The sequence below is a fragment of the Pomacea canaliculata genome, linkage group LG1, assembly GCF_003073045.1.
Source record: "Pomacea canaliculata isolate SZHN2017 linkage group LG1, ASM307304v1, whole genome shotgun sequence".
NCBI lineage: Eukaryota > Metazoa > Mollusca > Gastropoda > Architaenioglossa > Ampullariidae > Pomacea > Pomacea canaliculata.
In genome coordinates, this window is record NC_037590.1 from 39008772 (window position 1) to 39022822 (window position 14051).

Here is a 14051-nt window from a genome sequence, read left to right on the forward strand (position 1 = left end):
AGTACAGACTGATTTTTAGGCCTTGGTGGTCCGCCATATTTTTTACTTAGGCCTTGGTGGTCCGCCATAGCTTTTACTTAAGTAAAGTGGTCCGCGGTCCGAAAAACTTTGAGAACCACTGGTCTAACATGCAGTTTGCCAGCTGACATTGGTCATCAAGCAGCAAACAGGTTATAATCACAACAAGTGATCATCTCCCCATTATGACAGAAGCAGTATGGATCATATTAACAAAACCCAAATGGGGTAACAGAAGAAAAAAATCTGCTACTCTGCAATTTTTACCAAACACCTACCCCAAAATTACTGGTGCTCAAACCAATTCCAAAACATCACAACCATTAATATTTCCTTCCACTAGCTTCTAAATATTTATATGCTAATGCTGGAAGTCTTCCATAATAATAAATCTAGTTTTGTAACAGACAAAAGTTGCGAAGAAACTGTAATAAACCCGGGAAAAATGGGCATAATACTTGGCAATTTGTCAATAACTCATGCATCACACATTAAACATCACCCTTTCATAGGGAGCCGTGTCAGTGCTCTATCACAAGCATCTGTAAAACCAACAAGCTGCCTGCCCCAGAACCTTAGAGAGCATTTACTTCTTAGTAGGAGAAACTGTTATTTCTAATACTTAAACATCTCTGGCCAATAACCTAACTAACTAGCTAGTTTGTCTGTAGTGTCTACAAAGGTGCTAAAGTTGGCACATCAAAACAATTTCTTATTCACATAGAGTTTATTAAATGAAAAAAAGCCTCATGTAACTTTACAATGGAAAAGTGGCAAAATTATTAATTCTACATCATCTTATTATGCTACTTAGTAAACAGTCTTCAGCTGAGGTGATCATGACAAGGCGACATAGTTAAAACATGTTTATTATAGTATGGGTGATAACTATCTACAAGGATTGCCTTCATATAAATACACACATACAAATGAGGCATTTCTGAAGCCTAGTTCCTCTTTGAGTTCAAAGCATTTAAGGTGCAAAGCTTCATTCTGTGCCATGTTCTTTATGCTGAAATGTTTTAATTAATACAAAAGTCCCCAAAACAATTTTTGTCAGAATAACAAAGTCTAACAACTCATTCAACAACTGTCTGCTTTATCGATCTTTTCGCTTGTTTTTCTGTCTTACTGCTTCAGCTTTAAGATTTAACATGCGACCACCTTGAATGCTTTGACTGCCCTCCTTGGCTGGCACTGGGGAAGACCCTTTTTTGGAAGGAAACTGAGGAAAAAACACTTCAAACAGGTTGAGGAGGAGACCACGGTTATAAAAGCTGCTGTGTTCTTGCCATGCCTGCAACAAGCGACCAGCATCACCAGCGTTGTTGTTATCCACATATAAATTGCCAAGCTTGTAACGTTCATTAGTAGTCTGGTTGATGGAGACGAGGTACACATGGTATCCTGTGAATGCAAGAAGCATCAGCACCAGCAGCACAAGAGAGCCAACAAGAAACACACAACGTGGCTGCTGCATGAAAAGATGCTGAAAACGAAAAAAATAGCAGTGAACATTCTATGCTCTACGTACATATGAACATAAATGGATCAGTTTTAATCATATAAATCCTACCAGGTGCATATAACATGAACCTCGAGACCAACAGTCATAGTGTTTTATACACACACAAACACTCAGTCTACATCACCGCAACCTTGTAAACAGGGTCAAACCCAGTCAAAATTTATGCACACTTGAGATCCAACTTAGCTCCACTTGTTTACAAAACAGTATGGTCACCTTCACTATTATTTAAACACAACCAATGCTCTGTGTAGACCAAAGATTTGTGCAGCAACAGGTAAATGTCCTCAGTGACAACAGACATCTGACTCCAAAAATGTGAATCTTTTTCATGTTTTTTTATGTACAAGTGCACTCAACACCTCAAATTAGCGCTAAGAGTTTTTTAAAAATTGACTTTAGAAATTTAATGTACACCAAAAAGTACCTGTATGAGTATAGGCAGTGTGACAGGATGAAGCCTGCCAGTAACAGTATCCACGTAAGAGGTTTCCATGAGACGAAAGTTCTTAACAACCAGCATAAGGCAGTGGGTAGTCATCAACACACCATTGACACACATGATGATCAGAGTGATCAGGAACAGCAAAAAGTAGCGCAAATTACCAGCTCCGACACAATTGTTGGTCCAGATACAGTGATGGTCAAATCGATGGACACATCTATTGCAAAGGCCTGGAGCAAAAGCAGAAGATTTGATTGCAAATGTTAGTTAAAAGAGAGAGTAAAAAATTAAAGGCCAACAGTAACAGGATTTCAGTCCAAAAGAAATAGTTTATCCTTTAACCAGTACACAATTTTAAGGCCTCATCGTTTCTGGCATTCATATGCAAAAATTGTCTACTTTTGCATACTTACACCCACATATCTACTATATGTTATCTAGATTTTTCATGGCATGTACCTCCTGTTGTACAGCTATAGTTAATATACAATGCATTTTATTTAGGAAAAAATGACATTAGAACAAATATATGGCTATATTTTGAAACAAAGATGAATAAAACGTCATTTTACTGCAAACAACTGGGCCACTTTTTCTGGAACTGTCCTTGCTTTAACTTACTGCAGTGTTTGGATCGTGCCGGCTTTGGGAGCTTGCATGTTCTGCACAGTGCTCCAGACTTGTACAGCATGCCATCTGCTTTATACAGGGAGACAAATGCTTCAACATTGTTAGGGGTGATTCTCCCTGCATCAGCTGTACAGCTGAGGTGATAGAACGTAAGGTTGATGAAGCAAAACAGGATAGGCAGTAAGATGTGATTTGTGTTGGGCTCAAAGATATTTAGTAATGGCAAGATATCAAAGACAAAGACAGCATGCCCTGCCAGCACAAGGGTTCCAAATATCAACTGAAGGACATGGTTTCTGCAACAAAGGTAAACTTGTGTGATATATTTGTTTGTGAAAAGCTTACATGAAAGAAATTTGAGAGTAGACTAGACTAATGTTACTAATCAAAAACCCCATAATTTGTATGGACCACGATCAAGATTTGTGCTTAACAGTTTTAGGTCTTATTTCATTAAATATCTGCTGTGTGACAAAGGACTGAATAAATAACATCTAACGAACTATACCAAGTCAGCTAATTATTTAAAACAATTTTTCACTTTCATGGTTCTTAATGCAACAAATCCAGACTACCTACTGCATAATTTTAATTGCAACTGTCTAAAGAGGCAGTGATGAACTAGTTTAGATTAGGAGACTTGTACATTGTGTTGATCCTGTTAAATAATTCAAATGTTAGGGCCAGTGTGCTAAGCCACTAAGGTATGACTGTCCCATTTATCACATAATCTTTGCAAGATCATAATGTTTTACAATTTTAATAAAGCTGTTTGCCAAACTTACCTGGTGTAAAAGATGTAATTCACAATTCTCTTGAAAAACTTGACTAGAAATACTGGAAATATAAACTGTACAATCTGAAAAACAATAAAAACAAAACTGAAATAACAATCACCACCTACATCCCCCTTCCCCCCACATAATCTGGTGGAACTAATGCTTAGTGCTATTAAAGCATTTGCCTCTTCGTCATCACTGATATGAAATGATCCATATCAACACCTTTCTAGCACCATAAGATTTCTACTCTTGGTGCATGTACTATGTCTGATGATGCAGCTTGGGTTTTTTCTGGAGGGTTAGGGGTTGGGGATTGGTTTGGTTAAAATTCTCATCTTCCCACAACTCTCTCTCACCCCCAAAAAGTATGTATTATTACTTGTTATGGTGCTTTATGCAGAAACTTTGTAAGCCATAATGGTTAAAGTGCTCAACATTGTATCACAATGTAACAGAGAAGTTGTGAGGTGGAGAAAGGAGGTGGATAGGCTATTCTTTTGACATGCTATACTTGAGTCCCAAACACAGAAGACAATATACAATATACAGTTCACTATCCCTACAAACTCTAGACTCTGTGGCCTTCATCAAGTTTGCATTTTGTAATGTCCCAGGTATTTTTTAAAAATGTAAATATGTGCACCTCTGACAACAAACACTCAAAAATATTAACATAATCATCACAACCATTGTTGATGTCGGTTTCCTTCTTTTTAGAACCAAGAGAATAACAATGAAAATAGTTCCCTCCCTCCAGTAAATTTCAATTTTCTTTCTTATTAATATCAGTTCCTCAGCTTGCATTTATATATTATTATGCATTTATGCATCATTATTTATTGTCAGTCTACAATGGTAATGCAAAATTTATTGTGTCTGAAGCTAACCATAAAGGCCACTGAGCATTTTTCCAAACATTGCACAGATCTTCTGTTTGCACAAGACAAACTGATTCAGATTGATGCCCTAAAGTTAAAATAAGTGGTTCACAATATCTCGAAGGACATACCTGACACAATCCATTTTTTATCTTTCCAAGCAGACCAGTATTGAAGAATGGTGCATCAGAATACAAATACAGCACAATGCATAATATAAATACAATGCTGTAAACAAGGAAAAGGCTCAGAATATCCATTTTCTGCAAAAGACCAGAATGATATCATTCAAAACTAACTCAAGTCCATAACAAACATTGTTAATTTGAATCTTACGTAAATTAGGGCACCATTCTACTAAAAAAGTACAATCATGCATGTTTATGTGCTCACACATTCATAAGCATATATTCTTGCATATATGTAGGCATGAATACAGTCATGCCCATGTATAAGAGAGTAAGAATATTGTTGGTTGTAGAATTATATACATATATGTACTGCTATCTAGCTGCATTATTGTTAATGACCTCTCACTATCAACATTAAAAAGAAATTGTTCTTGAGCCACGGGACTGGTGCTGGGTTATTTTTAATTCTTTTGTAAACTACTGTTTTAGATCAGTTATTGGTGATCTTTTTCAAAATGCTTTACTGATTTAAACAATAATAAGTCTGTATCTACTAGAAATGGAAATGATTTGATAATTTTTATAACTTGAATTATGACCCACTGTGTTTATGGTGACTGATAACAATCACTAGATGATAATCTTGTTTTAAAGATGCTTACCAACAATCTTTAATGCTCAAGTACCTTGAGTTGACCTTCAATATTTTCTAGGACTGATAGCTAAATAATATAAAACAAAATGCTCTATTACCTGAAATGATTAACCAAATACTATACTTTTGATGTTTATCTGCAATCATGGATTAATACTTTTGACTTGTGAGTCCAAGAAAGAGACATCTTTAAGCAGTTCTGATATCTTCCTGTGTTACCAAAGTAAACAACAATAAAACCAACCAAAACTGTTTTACTGCGCATGCAGTTATATTAAAAAGGTAAATAAGGCCGGATACTTAGCCACCACCATCCTGTCTGTGAATTCATGTTAATGGATCAAAGATTTGAAATACACAGTAGAGATATTTCTCGCTTTTAGTAGAATGTAGCAGAATGGTTGGCAATGTCAATTCTCACCTTGCATATGCGCAGCAGGCAAGCCAGTTAAGCGCTGCAAGAAAAGTATTTTGCTCCTCTCCCTCTTTTACGTAAAATATATCACATTCACGGAAAATATCGCACCAGTTTACCATCTGTCGCTTGCATTCCGATGCAGCTGATCTCGGTCGATTCACATAATGCTGGAGTGCTGTTGGGTATTGCAATCCTGTAATTATGCAAACTGTTTTTCTCTGAGCCATGCGACTCCTCCATAACTAGTAACAAGCCCTTATTTGTATGCGTTTTATAGGGTTATATCCTACTAACAACATGTTTAAATGGCCCACAGAATGAGCAGATCATCGATTCAAACCAAATACAGGCATGCATCGATTTTAGCGTTCACCGGAAACCATTACCACGTGGGTTGGACGGAAGTTTACGTGCCTCCCTGTCACGTGATACTTTGCAGACGACTTTTTTCTCGAGCGGGCACACATGTGAAAGAATAATACTCGTTTCTGTTTCTGGTGGGTTACACTTCGAAATGAAATTCATTAAAATTGTTTTCAAAAGATTTTTTATAATGTAAGTATACTGAATTTCGCACTTCTTTATATTTGTCTTCATTGTTATTCCAAACATTGATTTTGTTGATTACGTTGCAGACATTTCCTGCCTGCGTAGATGTGACTATAGGTGTGGACTGTATACGCATTCAGAGGCTTGATCGCGGAGGAGGTCATGAAAAATTGACAACATCGTGGATGGATCAATACGTTAATTTTCTTATTTCGTTTTCTTGGAGGGTACACCTGTCAGTGAAGTGACTCACGCGCTACTTTATGCAAAGGCTGCCAGAAGGGCTCAACAAGTGCGTCACAAAGACCATGATGAGTTTTGCCCTCTTCCAGCAGGATCGTGAAGCATATTAAATCAAGATTTTTAAAGGTACGCTAAGTATAAACTCAACTAAGCTCAAGTAATAAATATGTTCCATTTATAAACTTTTTTTTTTAAATTGTCGCACAATTTCTGTTGGTCACGTTTTCAGATACTTGATGAGGGCTTAGATCATGGTACTATATAATGTTATGATATGCAAATATACGTTGTCATCATCCTCATCATTGAAGCACAAAGTCTTGCTAAATGATGAGAAGAAACAGTGAAGAAAACATCAAACGTTTCAAAATGACAAATGAGGAAAACAGAAGTGAACAAATATAAATAACATGTACATTTGCACTCATGCATACATACGGGTACAAAAAGTTCACGTAGTCATGCACGACTTTTTACATATGAGAGAGAGAGATTCAAAGACAGATGACAAGAAAGAAACAATTTCAAACCAAGTAAGTGACCTGAATCGCTGTAAGGGTTTCCTTGTGGTAAGGAGAAGAACCAGTCTTCTTGATTTCATTGCACGTTAGATCGAGCCTGCACCAGCTGTCGTCGGTTCACCCTTGTCAAGCGAGTGAAGCCAATAGCTGAGATACTATTCCTTATAGGTTTTCCTTATATCGACATTCTTTCTTTCTCACAGTGGCTGGATAAAAATAATGTAGTAAAAAATAGAAGTAATGTTAGGAAGAATTTTCTTTTATCCCATACATTTAATAAATGATGCTGATAAAGTATAGCTAAGGGTTATTGTCACTCGGTAAAAAAAAAAATATGCTTTGCGAAAGACTCTATCATAGGTCTCTCCAGGACTGTGTTGACAAGTGTATTATATTCCTCTTCCTCTCTCTTACGGTATTTTCAGATACATGACTGAACAATATATGGATCTTTTTGCAAGTAAACATTTACTGAGCAGAAATATTTCATCACAAGAGCTGGAGCATCGTGCAAATCTGCTTTGACGATACAGACCAGTGGACACTTAACCCTATTTCCTTCGCCAAGGATGCCTTTAAAGTTTCTACAACGCGGGGCCAAATGGCCCAAGTCGTACGGCTTTGAGATTTATGGCTCAGGACCGACCTACGTCGTGTCAGTAGAGAAAGGAAGCACAGCCTGCCGCGCCAACCTGAGGCCCGGAGACCAGATTCTAGAAGTGGAGGGTCAAGATGTGACTACCATGTCGGCATCTGCGGTCAAGAACCTGGCCAGAGAGAGTCGGACGCAACCACCATCTTTAGAGGTGGTGTCATGTCTGGCGCGCCTCATTTTGGAGCCTGTGCCCCTCTCGGGTTACGGTTTCAGTGTTCTCAATGAACGTCCTGTGGTTGTGGGCTCCGTCGACTTTGGTGGTCCAGCGTACCAAGCAGGCCTTCGAGTTGGTAAGTTTGAGATCGTCCCTTGGTGGATTTTCCGTATTAAAGAAAGCACACATAATTTAAAATGTATTTGAACTAAATCAAGTCCAGTCCTCAAACAGTGCAATATCATTAAATTAATGCTACAGATTGCGGTTAGATCTTCGTTAATGTTGTGTTCTAACTTTTTTCTAAGTTTTTCATATCTTGACAGCTTTCTTCCTACTTTTTTCCGCCTCAGGTCAGCCTCTGTTGGTGAGTGCTTTGCTCTCTATTAAAAAGACGCATGGTCAGTTCATGCAGTGTAAACTTACTTTGACCAAGGAATATACTACATCCGAGACGTTATACTGACGGCTGAAGCTGAAACAAACTTTTCTGTAATGAAATTGCCCTCACGGTAGTCCTTCCCTTGACCTCAGTAAGCAGCAGAAGTTTGGTATATTCAAATAGCCAAGCATAAATATATTCTATTTTCATGTTAACCACATACTTTTTGAATAGCTGCTCTATCAAAATGGTTTCTGGTGACGTCTCGAGTCTTTCAAAGTTCATCATGGTAAAACCCCTTTATATATACTCGCAACATTTGAAATGACAGTTTTAATTATACTTGCCAAAAATAGTTACATATTTGACGATTTTTGTTTGGTTAAGACACGCCTTGCTAGCCTGCTATAGGACTTTCGTTGAACACGAAGACTAAACTCAAAGAACAAGAAGTTAACATTTTGAAACCTAAGTTATAACTCTAGGAATTTCACTGGCCAGTGACTTTGTTTGGATTACATGCGCATGACCCATTCTGAGCCCCAAAACGAAACGCTAGAAAACCCAACACTTCTGTTTACCAATGACCATTTTCTGTATCAAATAGGAGTATTTTTGTAGAAGGCACAAGCAGATCAAAATCATTTCGAAGGAGCAGTTCAATTTTTCATGATTAAGACTTGAAAACCGAGAACAAAAGTATCATATCGTAAGAACTGTATGCACCATTGGAGAAATAGTAGAGCATATGCTAGTCAAACTCGTCACTGTACTTGGTATATATTACTTGGTTTATATCCCTATAATATAAGACGACTCGCCAGCATAAATCGTTTAAAAGTTAAAACACGAACAGACAGCGGCAGGTTAAATATTGCATTGATGTGCACATTGTCCAGGTGACATAATTCTGGAGGTGAACGGCACTAAGCCAGAAGGGGTGGAGACAGTGGGCACCATTCTGTCGCAGCGGTCCGGCCGTCTGTCCATGTTGACCATCCCCGCCGGCCGCTTGGGGAACCTCGTGCTCGTGGACAAGAGACTGAACCAGCTCCCGCCCTCTGACCTCCGCGTCCACCGTGCGAGAGATCTATATGAGAAGGTACGTTACTTCCGCCTTCTGTGGTCTGTTCTGTGAAGTAGTTGTTGATTTTCTCCCACATCACTTTTACTTAATTATTTTTTAAAAGTAGTATTAGACGTTTGTTGGTAAATAAACACAATAGATTAAAATTCTGGATTCCCAACTTGTTTTATTTTGGTTTTTGTTTGTTTGTTTTTTATTACACTTGTCAGTTTAAAACGATATAGCTTGTACTAGTACTTGTGAACACAGAGATCACTTTTGATCATATTTCTCTGCTTAACACTTAACATCCCTATTCTCTAACTTTGTACCCGTGCCATGCGGTAGCAATGCATACTTCGTGTTAGATTTATTTTTGAATGTGCTATAGCAAAACAAGGTGGGGAGAGTGAAAAGTCGAGTGGTTCGAAGTCACGCAACGTTCTCCCACTCTCCCTTTGAAAAGGTGCTTGACTTACAGGGTGAAAAGGTAAAGGCAGTGAGGGGGGGGGGGGAATTGGTGTTTTACGCCGTGTCAGCAGCTAAGGCTATATTACGGCAAGCAGCCAGCCCTGTAAACAGATGCCAAATGCAGAGAAAGAACAGCGTGCCCGAGACGAGAAATGAACTCAGGGCAGCCAACCTTCACTGTATTGGTGACAGGCGCTAACAGCGCTAACCGTTGCGCCACCGGACCGCTAAGGCAGTGAGGGAAAGGAGATGGGCGCGAAATAAGTACAGTCTCTAACAGTTCTCTCCGAACGACCGAAAAATTACTGGACCATCTTAAACTTTAAAAGCAAAACAAGACGTTTTGTCCCTATTGATTTTGAAAAAAAATTATGACTAGCCCTTAGAAATGTGCTAGTTAATTTGTTTCTCAGTACAACTTTCACATCTGTTACTTTTCGCACCGTTTTACAGGGCCGGCTGATTTGCCTTAATTGCTGGCTCGATGTAAAACGCTAATTCCGCCATCGCTCTTTTGGCACAAGAAACCCCTGCAGAGAGCATTGGGATTTGGCAGGAGGGGTATACCGGTACACGACCGCAGCCGTACAACACTCTAGAGACGTGTTGTTGTTGCATACGCATCGATCAGAGGCGTGTTGTTGTATCACACATCGATCGGAGATTGTGGCACTTCCCACGTCTGTTGTGCGTGCAACATGCTTATTGGAAATCAGCAGAGCTCGCTTCTCACTCTAACCATTCGATGACTCACAATGCACGGCCTTTAAACCAGAGGGAATCTATAAGGTATACAAGCCATCCCCCCACCTTGCTGCGGAGTCCATACTGACCTAGCCTGATCCAACCTTTTGTTTCGTGCTCAGGAGACTGTGTTTACTCAACGATTAATGGCAAGGTTTACAGCGCAACATCTCTGAAACTGTGAGGAACTTGTTTTTTGGAGCAGTTGCTATACAGTTGCCACCTGCCACTCATAAAAACATACAAAAGCTTGCACAAGAAAATTGCATTATTCTCAGAAATGAAGTGCAGAACTATAAGACATTTTATCTTAGTTTTCAGAACCCTAACTGTGACAGTTGTCTTTTGTTACTTATCCATTTAAACACGAATAAAATGAACGACACACAGCCTGCAATAAGCTTTAACGCTGACCTCTATCATGGTCAGTGTTCTAATCCGAATGTGATCAGTGGGCGTCAGGTGTCTTGGGCATCTTGTCTTCCTGGATATCGTCCTGTGCATCGATTTTGCTAGAATATGCATTTTGAATATCAACGCAATTTTCACTTTTCCCAACAAACATTTTTAGCTTACGGCTGGTACTGAAACTCCTCTCACCCCAAGCCCCACCCCCTACCCCTAGCAAAACGTGCCGTTGCCGAAATATAGACACTTACCTATGATAGCAGGTTTCTTCGGGAATTTTTCAGGAAGAGGCCAGAATTATTGTGAGAATCACACGTAGATCTTTTATTCTAACCTCTCTGTAGGTGTAGAGGGAGTTGGTTTCCGCACAACAGCCGCAGGTGTCTGCAAGAGATTATCCGTTCCCTTTCTCCGGCCGGTCCCTCAGAAGCGCCCGAGGCTGATACGCTTGCCACCGTTTGTCGTTTCGCTCTCTGCCAATCGTCATAATTACGACCCACTCGCCTGCTAGAAACAAAACTTCTGGCAGCCTGCCACGATCGACTTCAGTCTAGAGTTTGTGGACAAAACCTCTGTGACATGTGACATGTCGATGTTGTGGTTGAAAACTGTTGGTTGTGTAGCAACCCGTTTGACCATCAAGACATCTTTGGTTAGCAAGCTCTGCACGAACACAGATGGGCGTTGTCAATGTGCAGGGATTGGGATGCTAGGTATTGTGACAAAAGTAATCGACAATCTTTAGCCTTGCACACAATATATCACCCACCTCCTGTCCCTCATGACAATCTTCATGGCAGCAAAATCAGCAGGGGCGCTTTGATAAGGGTTCTATCCTGTTTTTTTCTTGTCTCCGGCCTTTAACAAAATTTAACAAATCTGCACTTCTTGTTTCATCATTAGGCCGGACGAGAATTTCAAGTTCTGTGAGACCTTTTTTTATAATGCCATTTTCCCTTTTCTTTCCACAATTGCCTCAATATGGTGACAAACTCAGTTCATGCTTTGCACAGAGATGCCACGGGAGGGATGTCTGAGATGAGTGTTGTATATCCTACAAAAGTCCTTTGTTGGGTTAAGTATGGTCAGCAGTGACTGTGCACAGTAAGAGCAACGACATAACTATTTTATTTATGTACACTGACGGGTGAAGATACAAAATGACAGTGTCAGTGCCAGGGGTCTTTTTTCCCATTTTTTTCTTTTTTTTTTTTGTATTCAATTTTAACCTCTTTTTATGTACAGTAATGCTAATGGGCTTTTATTTCGAAAACGTGGGGAAAGGGAGAGTGATTTTTGGACTTGATGACAGATACTACCTTGTACTACGGTCATCTAAATCGTGTGACATGTACTTCCTTGTACTACGGTCATCTAAATCGTGTGACATTGTGTACTACCTTGTACTACGGTCATCGTAATCGTGTGACAGCATGTACTTCCTTGTACTACGGTCATCGTAATCGGCTTAATTTGTATCCTGGTAAATATTTTAGCAGTCAAAGGACAAGGACATTAGACAGAGAGACATCGTTGTCTGCTGGTGCGATAGTAATGCTTGATCTGATGACGCAACCAATTGTGAGGGTTACGGGTCTGAATCTCGAAGCAGAAAAAATGCATGCATTTTTCAGTGCGTTGCGACCAGGCAGATTGATTAACGTCTATAGTGTGAGAGCTCAAGGAACGATGAAGCTGTAACAGCTTGAACAAGCACGAGCGTGCGTATGTGTGCGTGCGCGCGCGCGTGCGGGTAATCATTAGAAGAGGTCGTTGTTATGTTCCTAAACATATTTGCTATGTTTTTGTCAGCAAATTGTACTGCAGAGTTCGTATGTGGTGTAACATGTTGGTGACGTCACAGCAGTCTAACGGGCATGTTTGTAATGGCGCAAACTGGTGTGCTAGAGGAATGAGTACGCTTATCTGTAAACTGTACTGTTCTCGTTTATTTGAACATGTGATGTCACCATGTGGTTTACGGGTACATTAGTGACTGACGGGCGTATTTGTGATGTCACAGTTGGCCAGTGTGCTGGGGGATGATTACGACAGAAAGATGGCGGTAGTGGCTGTGCTGAAGCAGTACGCAGAAGACCGGGACATTGACATCCTGTGCAGGTCCCTGGCAGCCATTCTTCAGACACCACACCAGCGTACTATCATTCGTTACATCAGGTGCGTGCATGCGGGCATATACTTATTATGCTTCTGTGTGCGCCTGTTTGTTAGCATTACTGAAACATGGCCAAATTGCACGCTCACCCAAAAGCGCACGCAGTCGCATTTCCTTGAAGAACTCTTGAACTTGCCAGGTCAGTCCTTAATTTCTATAAAGTAGGTAAATAATGGAGAAAGATTAAAAGGAAATTGAGGACATAAACAAGCGGGCGAGCGCGCGCTTGCAAACACACAATGAATAACAAAATAATGGTTTTATCCAAGTTATTCTTGCATGCTTACAAGTTCATTATAGTCTTTAAAAGATGGGAATATCCCACACTGAAGGCGGAATGTTAAAGACATTAACATTAAGGATTTAGCGTCATTAGTGACTGAAACAATTGAGCAAATCTTGGCTTTAGGATGACAGTTTAGATTGAGACCAAGTTACAGCCCATAGGAGTGAACAAAATAAAAAGCGAATTCTTTTTTCAGAGCGCTGGTGAGCCCCAACCAGCGAGCGGCGTTCGACGAATTGCTGACTTCACAGATCTTATCCCCAGCCCACAGCAACAGGTCTGGTCACGTGACGCCAGTTAAGACGACTCATGTCATCGGGGTCAAGAAGTGTGTATCATTCATTTACTATACATGAGCTTTCCTATCCAAGTATTTATTAAGATCAGTAAAGGTAAAGGGATTTACATGTACTGCTACTTAGCAGTTGATTTAGCCGTTTCTTAGTTTGATGGGTTAGGTTTTGCACTCAACGCTCACGTTCAGCAAGGCTGTCCTGTTTGCATGTTTGCATGTTTGCATGTAGTTATATTTGTTCACATGTGCATGCAGGGAGCGTCCGCTATCACGGTTGTCGCTTTGTTACAGAGTGGTGCAGGTGCTGAGAGAGAACGAAAGCTTTGGTTTCGTTGTCAAGGGATGCAATCCTGCCTTCATCGAGTCTGTCGATGAGTTTGGCCCAGCAGACCGGGCAGGGCTGTGTCCTGGAGACTTCATCGTCAAGCTAAACGGCCTTGATGTCAGGTAATAATAATTAATCATCATCATCATCCTCATAATCATCTCAACAAAGTCGAAGGGAAGAAATTTCATTAATCACTGCAAGCAAGTTTTCCCAATTTGAATTTCCTTTAGTAATAACATGCTTGCCATTATATGTGTATCGCAATTAGCACTAGATAGATAAGATAAT

General features: G+C 39.9%; 2 protein-coding genes across 7 annotated transcripts in view; one reads left to right on the plus strand and one right to left on the minus strand.

Annotated features, from left to right (window-relative positions):
* On the minus strand, positions 1–11190 carry LOC112570530 (probable palmitoyltransferase ZDHHC4). Of its 3 annotated transcripts, XM_025249027.1 has the most exons (7): positions 5489–5880; positions 5075–5134; positions 4413–4544; positions 3407–3480; positions 2613–2917; positions 1974–2221; positions 1–1507 (listed from the first exon to the last, which is right to left on the minus strand). In XM_025249027.1, exons 3-7 carry the CDS (start codon positions 4539–4541, stop codon positions 1118–1120), a joined length of 1146 nt encoding a protein of 381 aa, XP_025104812.1. In that variant the 5' UTR covers positions 4542–4544; positions 5075–5134; positions 5489–5880; the 3' UTR covers positions 1–1117. The 3 variants fall into 3 exon arrangements, with proteins under 3 accessions (XP_025104812.1, XP_025104821.1, XP_025104804.1); XM_025249036.1 differs by lacking the exons at positions 5075–5134; positions 5489–5880 and adding an exon at positions 10930–11190; XM_025249019.1 differs by lacking the exon at positions 5075–5134 and having other exon boundaries at positions 5489–5879.
* The window catches only part of LOC112570514 (delphilin-like), a 23811-nt gene continuing 15659 nt past the window's right edge, over positions 5900–14051 (plus strand). For 3 of the 4 annotated variants that reach the window (XM_025248981.1, XM_025249001.1, XM_025249006.1), the window contains exons 1-7: positions 5900–5982; positions 6121–6403; positions 7224–7743; positions 8889–9091; positions 12702–12856; positions 13337–13468; positions 13727–13882. In XM_025248981.1, coding sequence (XP_025104766.1) covers positions 7368–7743; positions 8889–9091; positions 12702–12856; positions 13337–13468; positions 13727–13882 — 1022 coding nt within the window. In that variant the 5' untranslated portion in view covers positions 5900–5982; positions 6121–6403; positions 7224–7367. Of the gene's footprint in view, positions 6041–6120; positions 6404–7223; positions 7744–8888; positions 9092–12701; positions 12857–13336; positions 13469–13726; positions 13883–14051 lie in introns of all 4 variants that reach the window. The other variant, XM_025248991.1, reaches the window with a different exon arrangement.

Coding starts and splice junctions, on each gene's coding strand:
- LOC112570530 (XM_025249036.1), bottom strand. CDS start 4,541: ATGGATATTCTGAGCCTTTTCCTTGTTTACAGCATTGTATTTATATTA. Junction 3,481..4,412: donor TAAAAAATGGATTGTGTCAG/GTATGTCCTTCG, acceptor ATTGTTTTTCAG/ATTGTACAGTTTATATTTCC. Junction 1,508..1,973: donor CACTGCCTATACTCATACAG/GTACTTTTTGGT, acceptor TTTCGTTTTCAG/CATCTTTTCATGCAGCAGCC.